This window comes from Pelophylax lessonae (genome assembly GCF_965119305.1).
Source record: "Pelophylax lessonae genome assembly, chromosome: 4".
NCBI classification, from domain to species: Eukaryota; Metazoa; Chordata; class Amphibia; order Anura; family Ranidae; genus Pelophylax; species Pelophylax lessonae.
The window spans coordinates 274692472-274715173 of NC_138771.1; the positions used below are offsets into that span (position 1 = coordinate 274692472).

The window sequence follows — 22702 nt, forward strand, 5'->3', positions numbered from 1 at the left end:
ACTCTTAGACTTACATCTCAAGGATCAGGAGATTGAGGGCTATGTTAGATGATTACAGTCACACACACCTACACAGGTTGAACTGGATGGACTATTGTCTTTATTCAACCTCGCCTACTATGTAACTATGTAACCAAATTCAGCACATGCGCCAGGCAAGGGATGTGTGTCAAACCGGCTAGGCCCAGAGCTGTTACGAGATTTCGCCCATTATCGCAGACCACCAGGCTGGGCTTGAGGCTCACTGGCAGCAACCACTCATCTGTCTGCTGTGCAATGCCCCTCCACAACTCCTGCGCGGTGTGGGGTTTTTCCCCCAAACAGGCAAGTTTTAAAACTGCCTGCTGCCGTTTACCCCTGGCTGTGCTGAAGTTGGTGGTGAAGGTGTTACGCTAACTGGATGAGGAGGCGGTAGGGGATGAGGAAGCAGAGTAGGAGGAGTTAGGAACAGGAGGCAAACTGAAGCACCCTGCAATCCTCGGTGGTGGAAGGACATGCGCCAAACTGCTATCCGCCTCAGGCCCAGCTGCCACTGCATTTACCCAGTGTGCTGTTAGGGAGATATAACGTCCCTGACCGTGCTTACTGGTCCACGTATCTGTAGTTACATAGTTACATAGTTAGTGAGGTTGAAAAAAGACATCAGTCCATCTAGTTCAATCTATGATGTATGTGTGTGTTTGCTGTTAACCGTACATTGTATACCCCTGTATGTTGTGGTCTTTAAGGTGCCCATCTAATAGTTTTTTGAAACTATCAATGCTCCCTGCTGATACGACTGTTTGCGGAAGAGAATTCCACATCCTTACTGCTCTCACAGTGAAGAACCCCCTGTTAGTTAGGTGGACCTTGCCACAGATGGCGTTGCGCAGTGCACACCTGATTTTGTCACCCACTTGGTTGTGCAGGGAAGGGATGGCTTGCCTGGAAAAGTAGTGGCGGCTGGGCACAACGTACTGTGGGACAGCCACCGCCATAAGGCTTTTAAAACTCTGCGTCTCCCCAGGCGAAATGACAGCATTTCAAAGGCCAGGAATTTTGGCATTCAGGGCCAGGGATCGCGGGTGGTTAGGGGGGTACTTCCTCTTCCGCTCCAGTGTTTGGGAGATAGAAAGCTGAACTCCACGGGACATTGTGAAGATGGTTGTTGGTGACCTAGGTGGTGGTGTTGCTGGCAGATCTTCTGTTTGCGGGGTGGCAGGTGCCACTGTCACTACAGAGGTGGATGAAGAGGCCGAGACTGCAGCAGCAGAAGAGGAAGCAGGGGGAGCCAGAGACCGTTCTTGGTTTTTGAGGTGTCTACTCCACCGCAGCTCGTGCTTTGCACTTAGATGCCTGGTCATGCAGGCTGTGCTCTGGTTGAGAAGGTTCATGCCTCGCTTCAGGCTCTGATTGCACAGTGTGCAAATCACTCGTGTTCTGTCATCATCACATTGTCTGAAGAACTGCCATGCTAGGGAAACTCCTTTGAGCTGGCTTTGGTGTGCTCGGTCCCTTGCTGCGCTGGGCAGTAGCAGGCGTAGTGTCTAGGGCAACGGCCGCTCAGCTTTTGCACCCTGCTCCCTCTTCTGCTGTGCTGGTGGCTCTGTGCGACCACCGCCTCTTCTTCCAAACTACTCAGGTCACCTGCATGACGTTCATTCCATGTGGGGTGGAGGACCTCATCATCCTCCACATCATCTTCCACCCAGTCTTCACCCCTGCCCTCCTTGTCAGTCTCCACAATTCGGAATTCCGCAGCAGTTGGCACCTGTGTTTCGTCATCATCCGAGATGTGCTGCGATGGTCCTCCCATGTACTCATCTGGAGACATAAGTGGTTGGGCATCGGTGCACTCAATCTCTTCCACTTCTGGGGCAGGGCTAGGTGGATGACCCTGGGGAAACCATGCTAACAGAGTCATCAAAAAGAAGAAGAGACTGATGCATGACTTGGGGCTCAGACTGCTTGGCTGATTTGCAAGGGGGTGAGTTGAAAGATTAAAACAGTAAATAGGTGTGAAAACACCGCGCTAACCAAAAATATTAATAACAAGCCGCTAGCACATCCAACTGACAAAAAGTGGTACAAAGAAAAAATAAAAATAATAAGTGCAGCGCTAGAAGAAGATAATTGACATGTGAGATCCAAAATAGTGAGAAAAAAATGGATCAATAAATAAACCACATAAATGTTCCATATAACTGTAAAAGTGGTGTGAGTCTATATAAAGTAAGTCCATAGAAATGAATAAACCATATATGGAAGGAGTCCAACCAGCAGCGTGTAAGTTCTGTCAGTGGTATAGAGATCAAACAGCTAAAAACTGATGCAGGTGATGACACTTCTTAATAGTAATGATGTGTGCTTACCACAATGTGTGGACTTACAATATCTTACGGCAGGTAAGTCAAACAAGCCAGTAGAGATCAATGTGATAAAAATGAAAGACTGATATCATCTCGTTCTCCTTGTTGTGTGTTCCCGATCAACCAGCAGAGGGAGATCTCTCATTGATCAAGGATATATGATCCACCCAAAAAGAAGAAAAATATATAGTGTAATACCGCCAGAAAAGCAAATATATCACTCTAAATGATAGATGGAGGGTTCAAATATAATGAAGTGTATTCACTCAAGAATCCAAAAAAGGAAAAAACATTAAGAGTGATAGAAGGAACCGTCACCATACATTTAAGTAAATTGCGTGTACCAGATATATAATCACAAATGCTATAAAGAATGCAGAAAGACTTCAACTGAGAAGATCTTCATAGGGGAGGGGACATTAAAATCCATCCAGGAAAGCTGTGCAGACTGAGACAGATCCCATCACCAACTTAATAGAGAAATGAATACGCTTACCAAATCAAATGTACCTATACTGCCATATAGCAAATAGGTAAAATGAGCATATAAATGAAACAATGTCACATGCAGAGTGTTCAAAATCCACAAATAGGGTAAAGGTGATCCAGAAAAGTGTGTTAGGTCCCATCACAAGAATAAAAGGTAGCTCCTATGCTCTTACCAGATCTTGTGGACCAGTGTAGCCATGTAGCCAAAACAGGTCAAACTAGACATAGTAAACCAGGGATTCCTCTGAGATGTTGTTAATACAGGATGTGTGTGGGCTTCTCTCAGGAAGATGCAGGAATGTTGAGTTCCTCACCAACAACCAGGTAAGTAAGTCAAATAAAAATACATAGCGTAATACTGCTAAAAAATGTATTAAAAGAAAAAAGACTGGTACTTACAAACATTAAATATTGAACAGCAAGATAAAATCATGAAAGGCTAGTTAAAACATCCTGACGCTTTTCGTTGTAGACAACATTATCAAAGGATATAGCCTAGACAACTGTGAGGAATCGCTGGTATTTATAGTTCATCTGGTAGTGATCTGGTAGGATGACAGGAAGTGATCTCAGCTTAAGCAAGGAGGCGTGCCGTTACTACGTCACTCGCGGTCCGCGCTGCAGCCGGACGCGTGTATCCAAACAACATCTCCTCAGCTCTAAGACCGATTATAAGCCTGCATATTGCTACATTCATGTAAGTGCAACCTTTTTATCAATACATTTTGTGCGGAGGATTAATATATCTTTGCTGGATTAATTGAGAAAGCCGTGCACCTTATTCAGAAGAGGAGGGAATAGCGCCATCTCTATACCAGTGTTTTTCAAGCGTAAAAGGTCCTTATTCTGGTAAGAGGCCATTACCTTTACACACTGGTGTGTTATCACAATATTGGAGGTGGATTGCACTTAATAAGCGATTGTGGAATAATTGGATTCACTTATTGCTCTTACCTTTTTTCCACCGGGTAAGGAGGAAATTCACCAGGTGGAGGGATATCACAGTCACTGTTTATTTGGTTGGATTCCTTCACACTTGCATTTGGCATTATAACATCACTACTTTGAAGGAAGATTTTTTCATTTTGGACTGATTGAATAACTCATTGTTTGTGTTTTGTTTTTACAAATGTGTAATTATTCATTTGATATTGTTGAATATCTCATCATCACCAATTGCATATATCATTCATTATAATTTATTAATTATAATCTTTTTAGAAATAGCGCACTCACTTATTACTTTATACATTTTACATTTTCAGTAGCAGCTTTTCACAGATCAGCGCACCCCCCTCCCATTCACATTTTCATTCAACAGTATCCAATGGGTGTATCTCACTGTCAACTTTTTGAAGAGCAGATTAGAAAAGCAGTGTCTAAACACTGTATGTCAAAGTAAAATATAAAGGAAAAACGTTTTTTTCTTTTTTAAATCCAGATTAAACAGACACATATGCACTGAGCTTGCATTACATGGCTGCTACACGCCGCACGCCGCCCACCTAACAGACTGATAAAAGTTTTTTTTTCTCCCTCCTCCTCACTGGGCTCAGGTCAGGGCAAAAAGATTGTGCACTGCACCCCCACACAATAAAATCAATGTCGATCGCTGTCTGATTAAAGAAGATTCTTCCTATTCTTTCCCTGAAAGCAATCTCCAGCCTGCCCCTACAATAATCTCCTATCTCTCCCTCAGTAGCAGCAGGAACCTGTCCCTAGTATAGTTAGAGCAGAGTGACGCGCGGCGCTATGTGACTCCAGCTTATATAGAGGCTGGGTCACATGCTGCACTGGCCAATCACAGCCATGCCATTAGTAGGCATGCCTGTGATGGCTTCTAAGGGCACACTAGTTAAATGCTTGCTGATTGGCTGCCTTGCAGCTGTTGAAACCGCGCCATTAAAACCTCGTCAAAACATGAAATAACATTACCGAACAACGGACTGTATCCAGAACATACAATGAAATGTTCGGTCCATGTCCGGGTACCGAATACCCAAAAGTCTGGTACGATCCCGAACAATACAGTCCGGGTTCGCTCAACCCTAGTTGTAAAGTCAGGAAGGTTTTTTTTCCTAGTGCATTCTATGCATTAAGATAAAAAGCCTTCTGTGTGTGACAGCCTCCCCAGCACCCCCTAATACTTACCTGTGTCCCATCTCTATCCATTAATGTCCACAAGTTCCTCGGTCGTCCTGGGATTCTCCTTTCCTGATACAGCCGCGGCACCATTGGCTTCAATGGCTGTCAATCAAAGTCAGTGAGCCAATCAGGAGAGAGAGTGGACAGGGCCGAATGGCAGCTTCCATGTCTGAATGGACACACTGAGCTGCAGCTTGGCTCGGGTGCCCCCATAGCAAGCTGCTTGCTGTGGAGGCACTCGATAGGAGGGAGTAGCCAGGAGCAGGAACAAGGGAGAGGAGGATCCAGGCTGGTCTGTGCAAAACCAACTGCACAGAGGAGGTAAGTATAATGTGTTTTTTATTTATTTTTTCTAAAAAACTAGACTTTACAATCACTTTAAGCTTTCATGGCCGACCCCAGCGTCTACGGTCCTCAGTGTGCTTTGAAATCTTTGTCTGGGAGAGACCTTGTCTTGTTGTTGTGTAGACATGGGCAGAACAGAAAAACGTGTTTAGTTTCGGATAGATTTTCGGAACAATTTGAATTCGGATCGGTTAAAAATTATTTTGATTCTGATTCAAATTCTGTGTAAAGAATAGCTGGTTGAGAAGGAGCAGGCTGGGAAGCCAGCCGCCTTGTCCAGAACAACCAATGACTCCCCACTAACAGCTGAACTGGAAACAAAAGAATGCCGGCAATGAAAAATGCAGAAAAAAATCAGGGTCCTCCCCCAATTCATACCCAGCCATTCGGGTCTGGTATGGATTTTTAAGGGGAATCCCACACCAATTTTTTTTTTTTTTTTTTTAAATGCGTGCCCCCCCCCAGAATTCATACAACACCCCTAATCCGAGCATACAGCCCAAAAGGCCAGGAAAGAAGGCCCCCCCTGAACCATACCAGGCCACATGCCCTCAACAAGGGGGCCCCAGATCCTGGACTCCCAACAGTGTCCGAAACGCACCTTTTCAATCCCTAAGCATTTTGCAATGAAGTACCCCTATGAGGATTCCCTCCTTAAAAATGGACGGTTCCTCCTGTAGTAGACTCCCCGGTTTCCAGGTTGAAGAAAGCCACCGTAATCCTGGCTGAAGAGTCCCTGGTCCCCTTGGCTATTTAGGAACTGTCAGACGGGTCCAGCTGTGCGGCAGGCATTGTAATTGACGATGGATCTACACAGTTTTTTTTTTTTTAAACTTGTGTTGTGTTTTTACTCATTTTTTACATTTTTTTGGTGAATGGGTAGGGGTACTATGTACCCCATTCTCATTCACATAAGGGGGTGGGATTGTTACAGGGGGCTTCCAGTATCCGATAATCATCCCGCCAGCAGACCTCAAGAACCACAGCCCAGGGAAGAGGGCCTTGTCCCTATCAACATGGGGACAAGGTGATTTGGGATGGGGGGGCAGAGGGCATGTGGCCTGGTATAGTTTGGGAGGGGGGCACTTGCTTGCCTCCACCCCCCTTTCCAGGCCTGCAAGGCTGCATGCTGGCATAAGAGTCTTTTATGGATTTTGGGGGGACCCCACACCATTTTTTTTTTAAATATTGGCATGGGGTTTCCCTTTAAAATCCATTCCAGGCCGGAAGGGCTTGGTGTATGGATTGGGGGTTGGGGGGGGGGGGGTGACTCCACACATTTTTTTCAGCATTTTTCATTGCCGGCATTCTTTTGTTCATATTTTAGCTGTCATTGGGGAAGCCCACTGACAGCTGATGAGTCATCGGCTGGTAAGGATGCAGCAGCCAGCTTTCCAGCCCGCTCCCTAACAACCAGCTATTTGTCAGGGAACCAACGGCAGGAGAAGGTCTCTAGGACCCAGCATCTGTCAGGGCTACCAGCACTTCACATGGGTTTTTATAAGGAAGCCTGTCAGTGGTTGAAGTTGCTAATTGATCTTCAGCTTGTTACCTGTGTTCTTATGATTCCTTTCTCCTGTGATCCCTAATCCCTAATCCTTGACTTGTTCCTGAATTGTCTTTTGCCTGTCTCAAGTGCTTCTCATGTTTGACCTCGGCTTCCACCTGACTTCGTCTGCTCTGCTTCCCACTTGGTTCATGATCTTGGCTTGTGTTGACTATTCTACTGTCTCAGTGATTCTATAGACCTGTCACATCTCAGACGCAACCAGCCTGCAGAATCTGTTCATCACATCAGCAGTGTTCCTGAGTGGATATGCTAGCAATTCTGCAGGCGACCTGTGCTACTATGTGCCCGAACTCTCCTGTCACCAGGGGAGTCTTAAACTTAGCCACAAGGGAAGCCCTCTCTCCATTGGCCTCCAGCACCCAGGACCTGATATTATTCTTCACACAGAATTTGAATCTGTCGATCATTTTTCGACAAATCCAAATTTGAATTGTTCCAAAAATGTGGAATTTGTTAGAGAACTAATATATGAAATTGAATGAAATTAATTTCAACTAAATGTGTTGCTATTACCAAAAATAATTTTTAATTTATATTCGGACCAAAACGAATTGCTCATACACATGTCTATTGCTGTGCTTAGTCTTGCCATGGTGTATGACCTGTGATAGGAAACTGTCTTCCACAACCTCAACATAGCAGCAGAGCTTGGCTGTTCCTCACCCAGTTTTAAGCCCCCTACACAGCTGTTTCAGGAAAGGACTGTTTCAACCTACATATGAAATTGATGATCATTGTGCGAACAGTTCTAGCCCATCAAAAGTTTGGCGCGAACATCGCATGTTCGACGAACACCCAAATTTGCGGAGCTTTGCCCAATCAGGGCACAGTGAATAGCTAGTTTTTAAGGAGCGGGTCGGAAAGCCTGCGCCCATAACAATGGATGAGTCATCAGTTGTCAATGGGTTTCCCAACTGACAGCTGAATGAAAAAAAAAAACCTTGTCAGCAATAGAAAATTGTTTAAAAAAACAGCGTGGGGGTCCCCCCAATTTATCAGTCGGTGACGTCATGTGGGGTTGGTGCCCCCAGGTGATGTTGTCAGGTGGCCCCCGCCCCTTACCTATTTAAGAACTGTCAGATGGCGGAGCAGGCAGTTGGCAGTTATCCATCATCACAGGCGGAGCTTTTTTCTTCTTTTTATTGGGTCCGGCGGTGGCGGGGGGCAGCGTGATTAATGATGGATCTACATCGGGGGATATTGTTTTTTTTCTTGTTCATAAAGGAACTGTCAAAAACTGTGTGTGTTTTTATACATTTTTAACACTTTTTTGGTAAATGGGTAGGGGTACTATGTACCCAATACTTATTGACATGGGGGGGTGGGATCTAGGGGCCCCCTTGGTAAATGGGGCTTCCAGACTCCGATAAGCCCCCTGCCCAAAGGCCCTCACAACCACAGCCCAGGGTTGAGGGGAAGAGGCCCTTGTCCCCAGCAAGCATTCCCCCATGTTGAAGGCATATGGCTTGGTATGGTTCAGGAGGGGGGGCGCTCACTCATTCCCCCCCCTTTCCTGCCCTGCCGGGCTGCATGCTCGGATAGGGGACTGTTATAGATGTTTATGGGGGGACCCCACATAGTTTTGTTTTTTTTTTATTTTTTTATTGTATGCAATTTTTTTTCTTGATAAATTTCAGTTTTGCTGCAGAAGGTTCTATACACAGTACAGATTACAGGCAGACTAAGGGGACCCCCCAGGCATTGTTTTTTAAAATAAGTTTTCATTTTTATTGTTTCACTTTAAGCATAATTAAAATCATTGCTCTTGTAAAAACTGTAAATTTTTAAATTCCCATTGATACATGTCCCCCAGGACAGTACCCGGACCCCCATACCCATTTTATGGCTTTTCAAGCTCGGGTCTGCACCTATTGCTCTGTTCAAGAGTTCTGGCACGAACCAAACCAGGGAGAGTTTTGCCCATCTCTAATTATTAGCACCTGCTTAGCATAATTGATTAATTATACACCTGACTCTAATCCTACAAAATTCCTGACTTTGCACAAGTATACAAAGTGTGCAAGTGTAAGAATTGATGCTGATTTGAAGCCAGTGTAGTCACACCCAATATGGATTTGATTTCGATTTTTCTTCTGTTCGCTCACTTTGCATTTTTTAAATTGATAAAAATAAACAATTAAAATATATATTTTTAAAAGCATTCTTACTTTACAGCATTTCTTCACACCTGCCTAAAGCATTTTCACTGTACTGTATATCAACTTTGTCTCTTACTTGTATTTACAAGTTGTAGAAATGAAATTATTTGCTTTGAAAAGATTATGTTGTTTAGTATTTTATTGGTAAAAACCATATACAATGCAGTGGGCATTAGATATGTATAGTACTGCAAGAGGCATTCAGGCTTTTTAAATAAGCAAATAGCAATGTGCAAAGTGAATTAACTGTCAGTAGCCCATTAGTAATTAACCTTTTGTCTTTTTTTTTTTTTTTTTTTCTACCTAAAGGACCAGAACACTAGTTGGTTGTTATATGTCACTTTGTTTTGTGTATCATTTCCTAACCTAATAACCAATGTGGTTTTATTTTTTTTTTTTGGTCCCATCTGGGTACAGGCTGCATAAAGTTCTCCGCATATGCATATTTGCACACTACTGTGTTTTGGAAGGTAGTCATAGCAATCAAGAATGCTAAATGAAGAACAGCTGCTAATTAGCAAAATTGTCTGAAATCGGTCGGTTCGACTGGAACAGGCCGACTTTCTGCCTGCGTGTACAGCTGTTTGTTCTACAGAAGCCACCCTAACGCCCATGCTGGAAAACCAGCATCCGATCAGCACTGGCAGCCAATCAGTGCTGTCAGTCAGTGTATTCTGGAGGGGAGCAGTCCCCCTGTTAGAACACAACGCTTTTGTTAGTAAGGCTATCTGATAGTTTTTTTTGTTCAGCCAGCTAGGTTTAACAAAAAAAAAAAAAACTTCTAATGTGTACCCAGCTTAAGAATGCCATATCAACTAGTGAGGTAGGTGGTTATACAATGTTTAAGAATGTCATCTTAGACCTACATTTTAAATAAAAACTCTTTGCGCTGCCTATGGTCACTTCCAAGTTAAAATGTTTCTAAACTCAAAACCAAAAATGTAATATGTTGCAGCTCATCAGCTTTTAAAAGTTGTGTCTGCATTTTTTTATTTCTAAGCTTATTTTTTTCTTTATTTTTACTTTGTGATCTTGCCAGTAACACACGTCCCATTCTAGGTTGACAGTGCTCATTCACCATACTCTTATATCTATGAAGAAACAGTGTTGTCATCCTAGGTTCCTCTCCTGATCTGAACTATAGACACTTCCCCATCTTCTTGTTGTATTACATATGAAGAACTGGAAAGGTTAATTACATTGTTTGAGATTTCAGTTCAGTACACAAAGACACTGGATTTCTGTCAGGATCAACAGCTATTTTCTGTACTTGCAGAAAATGTATTCAGTCAGAAATAAAGGAAAGCATACAATACCCAGGGCCTTATGTATTCAAAATATGATGCAAGAATATCTTAGAAAAAAATCTCTAAATCTTTGTACTGAGTTCCTTTAACACCTCAGAATGTACATTTGCCATGTTAGCTGTCATTCTCTTTTCAGTCATCGCCATTGCATGGGCAATTTTTATTCTGTCACTTGAGCATCAATACATTTATTTAAAAGGTTGCATGCTTTTAAAAGCTTTTTCCTGGAGGGTCGAAGAGGTTGTCTTAAGAACCCTCTGTGCTTTGTCCATTTACATTTTCATTCTTGTTGGTCATCTTCATTCCCATGTACACATGTTCTTGTCTTTGCTTAGGTTTTGTAGGTTCAACAACTGCTTCACTTCAGAGTCAAATCCTGTCTCCTTTTCTAGAATACTTATAATCTGAAAAAGTTGGGAAAATCATTACTAAGGACAACTATTTTTTTTTTTTTAACATTCTATATGCCTATATACTACAGAGAGGTACAATGGGAGGCCTGAGATCTGCTCCTTTAGTATGTTTACTAAAAAAAATATATAGCAGTATTTGAAACCACAGAATCTACATGTTTCATATGTCAATGCTGAGCCAAAGAGTGCCCCATCAAATGGCAAAAAAAGACATAATTCTAATCCTGCTAATGAAAAAATATATATAAAGATGCCTAAAGGAAATTGAATAAGAAAAACGTATAAAGCCGGCCTTGCACGGTGTGAATTACTTTCTTGAAATGAGCCATCCCCACGAGGAGAAGACAGTGATTATCGCTAGCGGCTATAGCGGTCGCTAGCGATAATCGTAAAATAATCCGTCAGGCTGGTTGTATCCAAGTTGATTGATCAACATGATACATTTAACCTGCCCATTAACGGTTCAAACTGTGTATGGCTGGCCTAAGTTTTACCTCAGTACCCATTTATAGGAACACAAGCATCAGAATTCAGGTTCTATACTGTGCACATCTGTTGTGGTAGTAGATAGTAAAGATTAGGAGCACATATTGTACAGTATTGGTATCTGAGTGTAGCACTATCCCCGCAGGGAATGCTGAATATTGACTTGATGGGATCCCCTGATTACCAGCACGTGATTACCTTGAGATATAGTCCGTGGATCCCTCCTTGCTCCTGATGGAGTGGTGTTTGTTTTGTTTTTTTGTGTTTATTTGGAACTGGGATAGGAGAAGGGAATAGTGGGATACTCCAGTTGAACTATTCACATTAGTTGAGGACTTATATCTTCAAGCCTTCTAGGTTAATTGGAAACAGCTAGGCTGCTTAATCCACACTGCCACAAGTGTAGAAAGGGTTAAGTCTCTTGCTCTTTACCTCCTAGCAAGACAACTTAGTGGATGATAACTTATCTTCAGGACACTCTCACTAGCATCCCCTTTCAACCGACACCGACCACTGACTATCCTAGGAGCAGGGGGTGGCCCCCTTCAGGTCAGGCCCCTTGACACCAGATTCTGTACTCACTGTACTGCAGAGACATGTCCTCCAGTTTCTCCCCTCTCAGTCAGCTCCTTTGGACCTTCGGGTTCAGTTCCTCAATGCTACTCTCCAGGACCTCAGGACGACCCCCTGAGGCTGCATGTTACCTCTACAGAGGAGGAGGCAGCCGTCCCCTCCCTCCCGGACTCTGCTATCCAGACAAAAGGCCTCGAGCACATGTGCTCCTGGCTTTTATACAGTATCCAAGCATGCACCATGGCACTTTTCCTTTGTCAAATCACCAGGGCTGTACTAAATGCCTGTGCACTCATTAGTCAGGTTTCCTCCCACTGTCCAATATGCCTCCCTATTGGACCAGTGTGAAACACTCTCTAGACAGAACGAGTTGCATCCTGAGCACAATGAGCAGATCTCACTAACAGATCCTGCTCTCTGGTAGGCAGAGAACAATATAGATTTACCTGCAGCCCTTCTGGTAAACAGACAGAGCTCAAAACTATACTTTATCACTATCACCTACCTAGGAGGGTGCTACATGAGATTTACCAACTTGAAAATATATGTAGCTGTCTAATTAAAATAACAAAATCCTACAAAATCCTGCAATCCAAGAGATGCCTCACCTCCTCCCTTCCTGCCATCATCAACAATACCCTCTGTAGGGCATCATATATTTTTGAGGATAATGATATCCCCAGCCACACCCTAGTACATGTGTATGTGGGTTGGCATTATTGTCTGTGGCAGTTATTTTCTTCACCCTGGCACATCTAATAAGCTCACTGTTCTCAACTAGTTACAGTATAGCACCGGATGTAGCATCTAATAAGCTCACTGTTATCAATTAGTTACAATAAAGTAGCTATAACAGCTATAACAGCTCTGGGCAGCTCTGGGCAGCTCAAGGGGCCTAAACTTAAAAGTGACACTAAACTCTGTTTTAAAAAGAAGAATTTCTTATCAGTTATGTATTCTTATGATTAGAAATTACCTTCTATTGCTCTCAGCCTTCTTCAAATCTCCAAAATCCATTTTTTGCTGCCGTAATACAACCTACCGTTAGAGGGTGAAAAAAAGGAAAAAATTCCCCCTGTGTATGTTTGATTTTCAAACGGCAGCTCAAACATTAAAATGAATATAAAATCAAATGTTTATTAATGTATAAAAAATATTTGTACATATACATATACATGACAGAAAACTTCTAAAAACGTGTGTCTCACAGCCAGTTACATATGTGATCACAAAGAGATAAGATCATTCGCCAAAGAACCCAACGTGTTTCAGGACCTTGCCTTTCTTCATGGGTAATACAGAGATGATATGATAGTTCAAGAAGTATTTCTCTAGAACAAAAAATATAAAATATATAGAAAAGCATTGCAAGATGTATACAACAGTGACAAACTTCCTGATTGAGATGTCCAACTGGACTATACAGTACATACCATCAAGGTGTGCTTACAAACAAAAGGCTATGTTGATAGGATTAAAAATAGAAGGAGTCAGCGCTTTGCAACCATCGACAGACACCAAGGGACCTGGGGATTCAGGGACTGGGCCAGCTCAAAAAATACCCACAGAGGTCCCCACACAATGTGGGTCACCGATGTTCCTCTGCCCACCCTAGGGGAATGCAGTGTGAAAGATAGTAAACTGCTTTATGAAAGCTCCATAGGGATCCCCTCGATATCCCCCCAAATCTCTGTCTTATCATCTGTTCCAAATTCGGATTTCAAAATAAGCATAATTACCTGGGTGTTTAGCATATAGTCATGGGCTCAAACATAGGAAAATATCCCTTTAAATGATATTGAGGAGGATCTGATTTAATCCATGTGGAAATCCTATATGGAAGCAAATAGGTATAGTTGTACAATGGAAAGGTAATCTGATAGTAATAAGATCTCTATATGATCTATTGTAACCATAGGCAACTCAATTAAAAATTAACCTATTATGGGAAGATCTCCCTCCACATTGAGATTAAGCTGGGTCTCACTTGGTCTTGTTGGTAGAAAACCTAAGGGGATGCAAAGGGATGCAGTCTCTGCATAACGAAGTAAGGTCTCTGTCCCATATATAGCCCATGTTTAAGTAAATTGAATTTACCTGCTAGGTCTTAAGGTAGTGAAGGATCTTCTGGACTCTGTGCCCACAATGGACTACTCCGGGGGTTTTTAATGGCGCTGGGCGCCTGCGCGCTTGGCAACTCGCGCATGCATGATCGTCAACCAATGGGACCAACCGACCGTGGAACGCACAGTGCCGCCCAAAAACACCACGTAAAGTAGAGGACCTCGGGGGGGAATAAAGGGAAGGGAGGAAGATAGGATAAGGTGAAGGGGAATTACCGGAAAAGATGGGGGGAGGGAGGGGAAAGACAACACTAGTAAGGGTAATGGATCAGTGTCTTTCTTAAATAGTACTGATCTGGGGTTCAATTGCAGTATTAATCTGTAGTTTACCTATTTTTCCCGGCCTCCTGATGCAAAGCCTTCCAAAAACCCAGACCTCCCTTTGGGGAGACATGTGAGGGATGTACAGTACATGGGGGTATTTTCCCCTATAACAAATTTTTTATTTTGGACCCTGTCCATCCTAGTGGTAGGGGAGGAGAATGTTGCATCGGGGGGTGGGGAAAATAAGTGAACTATAGATTAATACTACAATTGAACACCAGATCAGTACTATTTAGGAGAGACACTGATCCATTATCCTTACTAGTGTTGTCTTTCCCCTCCCTGCCCCATCTTTTCGAAGTGGTTCCCCTTCCCCTTATCCTATCTTTCCCCCTTCCCCTTATTCCCCCCTGAGGTCTTATACTTTACGTGTGTCTTAAGCGAATACTGTAATGGTTCATGTTCAATTCATAATGGGTTAAGGAAATTCTTTTCTTTCCTTCTCTCCCTTCCTCCTTTTTGTTTATATTGCTATTGGTGCCAAATATGATATTTATTACTGTCATCATTTTTGATCTATGGATTCAATGCTTTTGCCTTCCCTGATTGGGAAGCAGTTCTCCGCTTCGCCACTGGAGGGCGGGCTCCCATGGATGGGACACTTTCCATTTAGGGGTCGGCACACAATCCCACCCGGTGCATGGGGGGCTCTTACGCCGAGTGTTGCAGAGCCCACCCAGCAGCAGTCCACTACCGCTGCCTTTTGCTCCTCCAGTTGTTTGGAGGGAATGTTTGGCGGTGGTTCTAGGCCTGCATTCAGCGCCGGTGTCTGTGGAGCGCATGAAAGAAAAACAAAAAACATTAGGGCGTGCCAAGCATGCATGCGTGGGTGCCAGCGCCATTATAAACCCAGGAGTGATCCATTGTGGGTACAGTGCCCAGGAGATCGGTCGCCTTAAGACCTAGCAGGTAAATTCTATTTACTTAAACATGGGCTATACATGGGACAGAGACCTTACTTCTTTATGCAGAATCTGCATCCATTTGCATCCCCTTAGGTTTTTTCCTAACAAGACCAAGTGAGACCCAGCTTCATCTCAATGTGGAGGGAGATCTTCCCATATAAGGTAAATTTAATTGAATTGCATATGGTTACACTAGATCATATAGAGATCTTATTACTATCAGATTAACTTTTGATGGGCAATCTATATTTATTTGCTTCCCTATAGGATTTCCACATGGAATAAATCAGATCCTCCTCAATATCATTTAAAGGGATATATTGCTATATTTGAGCTCACAACTAATTAAGCTTATTTTGAAATCTGAATTTGGTACACATGATAAGCCAGAGATATGGGGGGTTACCGAGGGGATCCCTATGGAGTTATTATACAGCAGTATATTATCTTTCACATTGCATTGCCCTATGGTGGGCAGAGGAACATCGGTGACCCACAGTGTGTGGGGACCTCCGTGGGTATTTTTTGAGCTGGCCCAGTCCCTGGATCCCCGGGTCCCTCGGTATCTGCGGATGTTTGCAAAGCGCTGACTCCTTCTATTTTTAATCCTATCTACATAGCCTTTGTTTGTAAGCACACCTTGATGGTATGTATAGTCCAGTTGGACATCTCAATCAGGAAGTTTGTCACTGTTGTATACATCTTACAATGCTTTTCTTTATATTATATATTTTTTGTTCTGAAGAAATACTTCTTGAACTATCATATCTTCTCTGTATTACCCCTGAAGAAAGGCATGGTCCTGAAACGCGTCGGGTTAGTTGGGGAATCATCTTTTCTCTTTGTGATCAAATACGCAACTGCCTGGGAGACATGTTTTTAGAAGTTTTCTGTCATGCATATGTACAAATATTTTTTATACATTAAACATTTGATTTTATATTAATATTGATGTTTGAGCTGCCGTTTTGAAAGTCCCACATACACAGGGGGAATTTTTTCCTTTTTTTCACATGATGGGGATGATGGCAGCCCACATCAGGCTCTGATACACAGGGGAAAACTTTACTGTTAGAGGGTGGCTACATTTGTTCTCCACGATCCCACTGCATGTAAGAAAGTAGCCACCTTCTCTTTTGCTTGCTCCCAAAGATGGGCTAATGCTGGCCATACGCGTATAGATTTTTTGGAGAGAATGTTCATATGAAAAGTTGTACAAAAATTCTTTGAACATCCCATGAACGGGCAAATGACGTTCGAAAATTATTTTTTGCTTTTAAAATAAATGTAATTTCTGAGCAAAAACCACATTATTAGTTAGATCGAGAAACTTTTTTAATCCTGCCCTTTCCAATTTTCCTATCACTGCACTCAAAAACGGACATCGATTTGACCCCACTAACGATTAGAAAATCTTACAACTAAAATTTACAAGCAAAAATCTATACATGTATGGCCAGCATTAGCACTATGGACCATGAGGTATAAAGTTTGCATAGAGCAGTGCATATGACTGCAGCTAACGTGCACTGCTTGTTAAATTAAAGAAAAGGGACAGGGAAAAGGAGATGTTTAGTAACTCCTGGAGGATGTTACAAGGAGGCAATAAAACACATTAGGAAAAAGATTATATGAAAAATAGATTACGGAGCCATTCGGTAGTGGACGTGTATGGGTTATTTTAAGAGAATAATGATATTGTTTAGTGTCACTTTAGGCTGGATAATAGAAAAACATGGACTCCTATAGAGGGGATTGTTACTGAAAGCATAAACATTTTCCTTAAGTTATCATTAAAGTGCACTTAATCTTAACCTACTGAAAACTTCTAGCAAACTATGTGATGCATTATCTTGGGCTACTTATTTAACCACTTCTGGACCAGAAGGTTTTACCCCTTAATCACCAGGTATTTTTTTGCGATTCGGCACTGCGTTACTTTAATGGACAATTGCGTGGTCGCACGACGCTGTACCCCAATAAAATTAATGTCCTTTCCCCCCCCCCCACAAATAGAGCTTTCTTTTGGTGGTATTTGATCACCTCTGAAATTTTTTTGTTTGCGCTATAAACAAAAATAAAGTGACAATTCAGAAAAAAACCCAATATTTTTCACATTCTGCTATATAACATTCCCAATAAAAAAAAAATGTAAAAATCAAATATTTTCATCATTTTAGGCCAATTTGTATTCTGCTACATATTTTTGGTAAAAAAAAATCCCACTAAGCGTATTTTAATTGGTTTGCGTAAAAGTTATTGCATCTACAAACTAGAGGAAAAATTATTGTAATTTTATTTATTTATTTTTTACTAGTAATGGCGGCGATCAGCCATTTTTAGCGGGACTGCGACATTGCGGCAGACAGATTGGACCCCTAAGGGCTCTTTCACACGGGCGTTCCGATCAGATCCGCCTGTCAATTTTTAATGCGGATCTGATCGGATGCCCCATTCAGCCCTATGGAGCAGCGGATGTCAGCGGTGACATGTCCGCTGACACCCGCTGCCATCCGCATCCGATCCTGTCCGTGAAACCCTATTTTCCATCCGTCCTGGGGATCGGATGGGATCGGATGAGAGCGGACAGGCGGTCCGCTCTCATCCGATTCCCCATAGAGAGCAGCGGGGACTGTGACACCTCCCTCTCCGCACTGCATACAAATATTGCTATACTTGGTTAATTGGTTTTTGCCCAAACTGTTCCTACAGTGTGCATGGGTGTGCTAGAGACATTAAATGACAAGCGTTTGTGGAGAGCAGAATAAATGGTATTACTGTATTTATTACTCTGAAAAGTCTCCTGTAATATATCAATAATATATATATATACATATATATATAAGATATATATCTATATATGTAGATATGTATCTATATCTATATCTATATCTATATCTATATATATATATATATATATATATATATATATATATATATATATATATATATATATATATATAGATGTATAGATACATGCTTTAAATATGTAATACAGTATTATTGATTTTCACAACACAAAGTATATTTTTTTAAATAAAATAAAACCGTATACATACCACATTATTGTATTTTTCAATGTATTTGTAAAGTTCTAAAAGAGCCACACCATCTTTAAATTCATGTTCGTGTTTCTAAGGACATAATAAAGATACTAGTAAAATGCTTGTGTCATATAAAAATGATTTAGTACAGGCCTTAGTTCACATTCTAATATATCACTACAATCTACAACCTTTACATTCTGCATAAACATGCTTACACTGTATATAGGCCTAATCACTAGAGCAGCGCAAAAAGCAGTAATGATGTGCAAAATAGAGTAGCAATAACCAAAGAAGCTCAGTATAATTAAAATAGATCTATGAAAGATGGATTGCAATTTGTCTAATATGTTGTAATAATGTTTATTTCTCATAAAAATACACCAGTACTGCAAAAGATAAGCACTGGTAAATTGCATGAACCCCAAATGCCAGGCACTCTTTAGAACAGTATGAAACTGTAATGTTCCTGAAACCAAAACTACTACTACTACTACTTGAGTCGCACCGTTCAACCTGCCAAACTAGTCTTGAAACTGCTTTAAGACAATAAATTCATACACGCTGTGGTGGTTACATGGGTGAACCCATAAGGTCTTAGATACCTCATAGATGCTTGGTTGTCATGTAATCATGAAATTTTAAAGTACCCAATAACCAAGAGATGACAGATCTAACTAGTTACATCAGAATCAGGCAATCTGGTTAGATCATGCTACTTTATCCAAGTCATCCTTCAAACTGTAACCAAATGTAGGTTTTTAATGTACTCCAGTAAATCAGACTAACTGTAGGAAATACAAGCCCAAGATGTTTCCTCTAGATAACCATCAGTGGAGTCAGCACCCAAACCAAAGATAACAACATCCGGAGTACCAAGTCCTAACTGTAATACCTTGTCATGGGGCTTCATATGGATGCCACCTACAGTGTTTAGTATTGCTAGATGGTAAATAGGCACGGGGCTTCTTGCTTTTGTAACTGTAGTTATTTTGAGGATGGTTGGCAATGTGTGGTTAGGTATGAGATCTTAAAGAACAGAACTTTTATCTAATTTGTATGTATATTTTTTTTTTTTACAGATGTTTTTCTCAACTCCAGTCCTTATATCCCTCCAGTGAACATATATTAAGCATATCCTTTACCTTGTAGAGGTATTTAATCAGAAGTACTAGCTCAGTAATTATTAGCACTGTGTTATTTAAAAAAAAAAAGGCTAAAAAATTACCAGCTGGGGATCCTGGAAGTCTGGAGCAGAGAAACATGAATTTCCAATTTCAAGGGTTACTTTACTAATCACAGTCAATTTATACAATTTAGGTAAATCACCAACCCTACATTTCTAAGTAAATGTTTGGGTTTTTTGAAAACAGCTGAATGTTTCTACAGATTTAACCACTTGCCTACTGGGCACTTAAACCCCTTTTCTGCCCAGGCCAATTCTCAGCTTTCAGCGCTGTCGCACTTTCAATGACAATTGCAGGGACATGCAACACTGTACCCAAATGACATTTTTATAAGTTTTTTCAAACAAATAGAGCTTTATTTTGGTGGTATTTAATTACTACTGAGGTTTTTTTTTTTTTTTTTGCTGAACAAACAAAAAAAGACCGAAAAAAAAAAACATTTATAGTTTGTTATAAATTTTGCAAACAGGTAATTTTTCTCTTTCATTGATGTGCACTGATGAGGTGGCACTGATGGGCCCTGATGGGCGGCACTGAAGGCCACTGGTAGGTGGCACTGAAGGGCACAAATAAGTGGCGCTAATAGGTGGCACTGATATGCACTGATGGGCACTGATAGGTGGCACTGATGGGCAATGATAGGCACTGGTAGGTGACACTGAAAGGCAGCACTGATGACGGGGCACTGATTGGCACTGATATGTGTCACTAGTGGGCATTGATAGGTAGCACTGGTGGGCACTGGTAGGTGGCGCTGACCTGCACTGCTAGATGGCACTGGTGGGCACAGGTGGGTACTGGTAGGTGACACTGGTGGGCACAGATGCTCCTTTCCTCTTCAGGACAGATGTCCCTCTGACAGTAGCCGGCGATCTGCCTTTTTTTTCTCCTCACGCTGACAGTGTGAGGTGAAAAAAAAAGCTGATCGCCAGTTGCTGTTTACATCACATGATCAGCTGTCATTGGCTGACAGCTGATCACATGGTAAGGGGCCGGGACAGGCCCCTTACTTCAATCTGTGTAATCACAGAGCGAGCCGCACACAGGCAGTTCATGCACCGGAGGACGTACATGGACGCCCTCCCAGCAATTAAGGTCTAGGCTGTAGCCATCTTTCGGCGATAGCGCAGACGGGAAGAGGTTAAGAAATACTGGCAATAAAAGTACATATGACATACTTTAGAAATCGGTTGCACAGCAACATGTACTTGATTAATGATGGATTTTACAGATATGGATTGTAATAAAGGTAAGACACAGTTATACATAATAATATTTGTATTTTTGTGCTGACTCTTTTTTATTAACAACATGCAAGTGTTCATGTTTTCACTGAAAGGAACAAACCCAGGTCTGTCATAACACATACCTGGAAAGAATTGAATATATTGTATTCAGTACACTTAAACTCTGTCACGTACCTGGAGATGGAGCCTGACGTGGAGAAGAAGGCGATCTCTTACACTCCCGGGCTGATACCCCTGATAATGTAAACAGGAGGCATGGAAGCCTGGAGTGGAACGAGTGCCTAGAATTTGAGATGGTGAAGGCTGCAGATGTGAGCTATACAGGCTAGATCGTAACGCAGGGCAGAAGGTACTTAGCAGGATGGCGGGTGGCAGACAGCAGGTACTTGGCAGACTGGCTGGTCACAGGCAGCAGATTCTTAGCAGGCTGGTAGGTAACAGGCAGCAGACACTTGGCAAACTGGCAGGAAGCATAAGGATGGCCGGTCACACAGCAGGGTCAGGCAAGCCGGGTCGGTAACTAACAGGCACATAAGGAACAGAGCAGAAGGCAGCAGAGTAGTCAGGTTCAGGCTGGAGTTGGCAACGGCAAACAGGCAGACAGAGGGATAAAGCAGAGATGTGGTCGAAAGAGCAAGCCAGGGGTTGGTTCAGGCAGAGTACAAGCGTGGTCAGACGGCTCAGGACGGCAACAGAGTTTAAACAACAGGAACAGGTAGCAGGTAGCAGAACACTGTAGGCCATAAGGCAAGGTCCTAGTGCAGCAGAGGTGTCTATATAGCCCACTTGGCGCCACTTAGTGGTGGGTGTGAACGCAGGTGCGTTTGTGTATGCGCATGTGCGCGTTCGCGAGTCATGTGAACAGGAATTCTCTGTCCATGGGTTTGGCTAAAAGGCTATCTCCGATGGCTAACAGATATTCTCCGTCTTTTTTTTATTTAATAATTTTTTTATTGAAAAGAAAAATATAAAAAGATATTCTCCATCTGCATATAACTACAGCAGTGTTTCTCAACTCCGGTCCTCAGGGCACACTAACAGCCCAGGTTTGCAAGAAAACTGAAATACATCACATGTGATATCATTTGCTGCTCAGTGATTGCAGTATTCTACTCTGCATCTCCCCAAGGTAACACTTAAAATCTGGCCCGTTAGTGTGCCCTGAGGACCGGAGTTGAGAAACCCTGAACTACAGTATGTCCCAAGCTTACTTTGTTTGAAGTAATTTGATGAACACCATTTGTTTACATAAAATATATGGCACTGACAAAGTCAGTTTGACAACTCTGTACAACAGTGTGTTTACACCATGTGCAAAATTACTTTTGTACTAAATTGATCCATTTCAATAAATACCTTTGATTCCGATGTCAGAAACTCTGTCAGCTCTGTGGAAGACAGCGAAGGAGCATCTCTGATGTCTTTATAAAAGGATCTGATCTCCTCTTTAAACTGGGGAATGTCTTTCGCATATAGCAGTTTGTTAGTTGGTGCTGACTGTAAAAGAAGATGCAATTACACTTCTATCAACACGAAAAAGCAAAGTTATAAATGTATTAAACGTATGCCCCTTTTTTCTCTCTGGGAAAATTCAAAGTTGACCATTATGTCAGGGGCAGAACAAGACAACACAGGGTCAAAGGTCCCAAAGCAAAATGGGCAGCCCTATTTACACCGCTTTAACATCGGTGGTCAGCTTATAATACACTTCAATATGGGCTTCATCTATCTCCAAAATGCACGTGGTCACTGTAGCTGAACATTCAGATATTGCAGCCAGGCTGTCTGAAGGAACTTCTTCAAGGTCTGCATCTCCATAACTAGTAGCCAGGGCTGGGACAAGGGGTGGGCAGAAGGGACGGCTTCCCTGGGCACTGAGGCATCATGTGAGGGGGGGGGTGCCACAAGGAGGTTGGGGGTAGGGAATTTGTGTTGGAAGGGGGAATTTGGGTGGCAGCAGGGGGTAAGCACTGCTCTAGGAGTTGGTGATTTAGGGGGATTTATGTTGGGGGGATGGGGGGAAGAAAATTTGTGCTA

General features: G+C 42.3%; 1 protein-coding gene across 1 annotated transcript in view; it reads right to left on the minus strand.

Moving 5' to 3' along the window:
* Window positions 1–10240: 10240 nt before the first annotated feature.
* The window catches only part of LOC309553361 (plexin-C1-like), a 201429-nt gene continuing 188967 nt past the window's right edge, over window positions 10241–22702 (minus strand). The window contains exons 29-31 of the mRNA XM_082254465.1: window positions 22022–22162; window positions 18247–18321; window positions 10241–10767 (exon numbers count right to left, since the gene is read on the minus strand). Of these exons, the coding sequence (XP_082110591.1) occupies window positions 10663–10767; window positions 18247–18321; window positions 22022–22162 (321 nt within the window). The 3' untranslated portion in view covers window positions 10241–10662. The remainder of the gene's footprint in view (window positions 10768–18246; window positions 18322–22021; window positions 22163–22702) is intronic.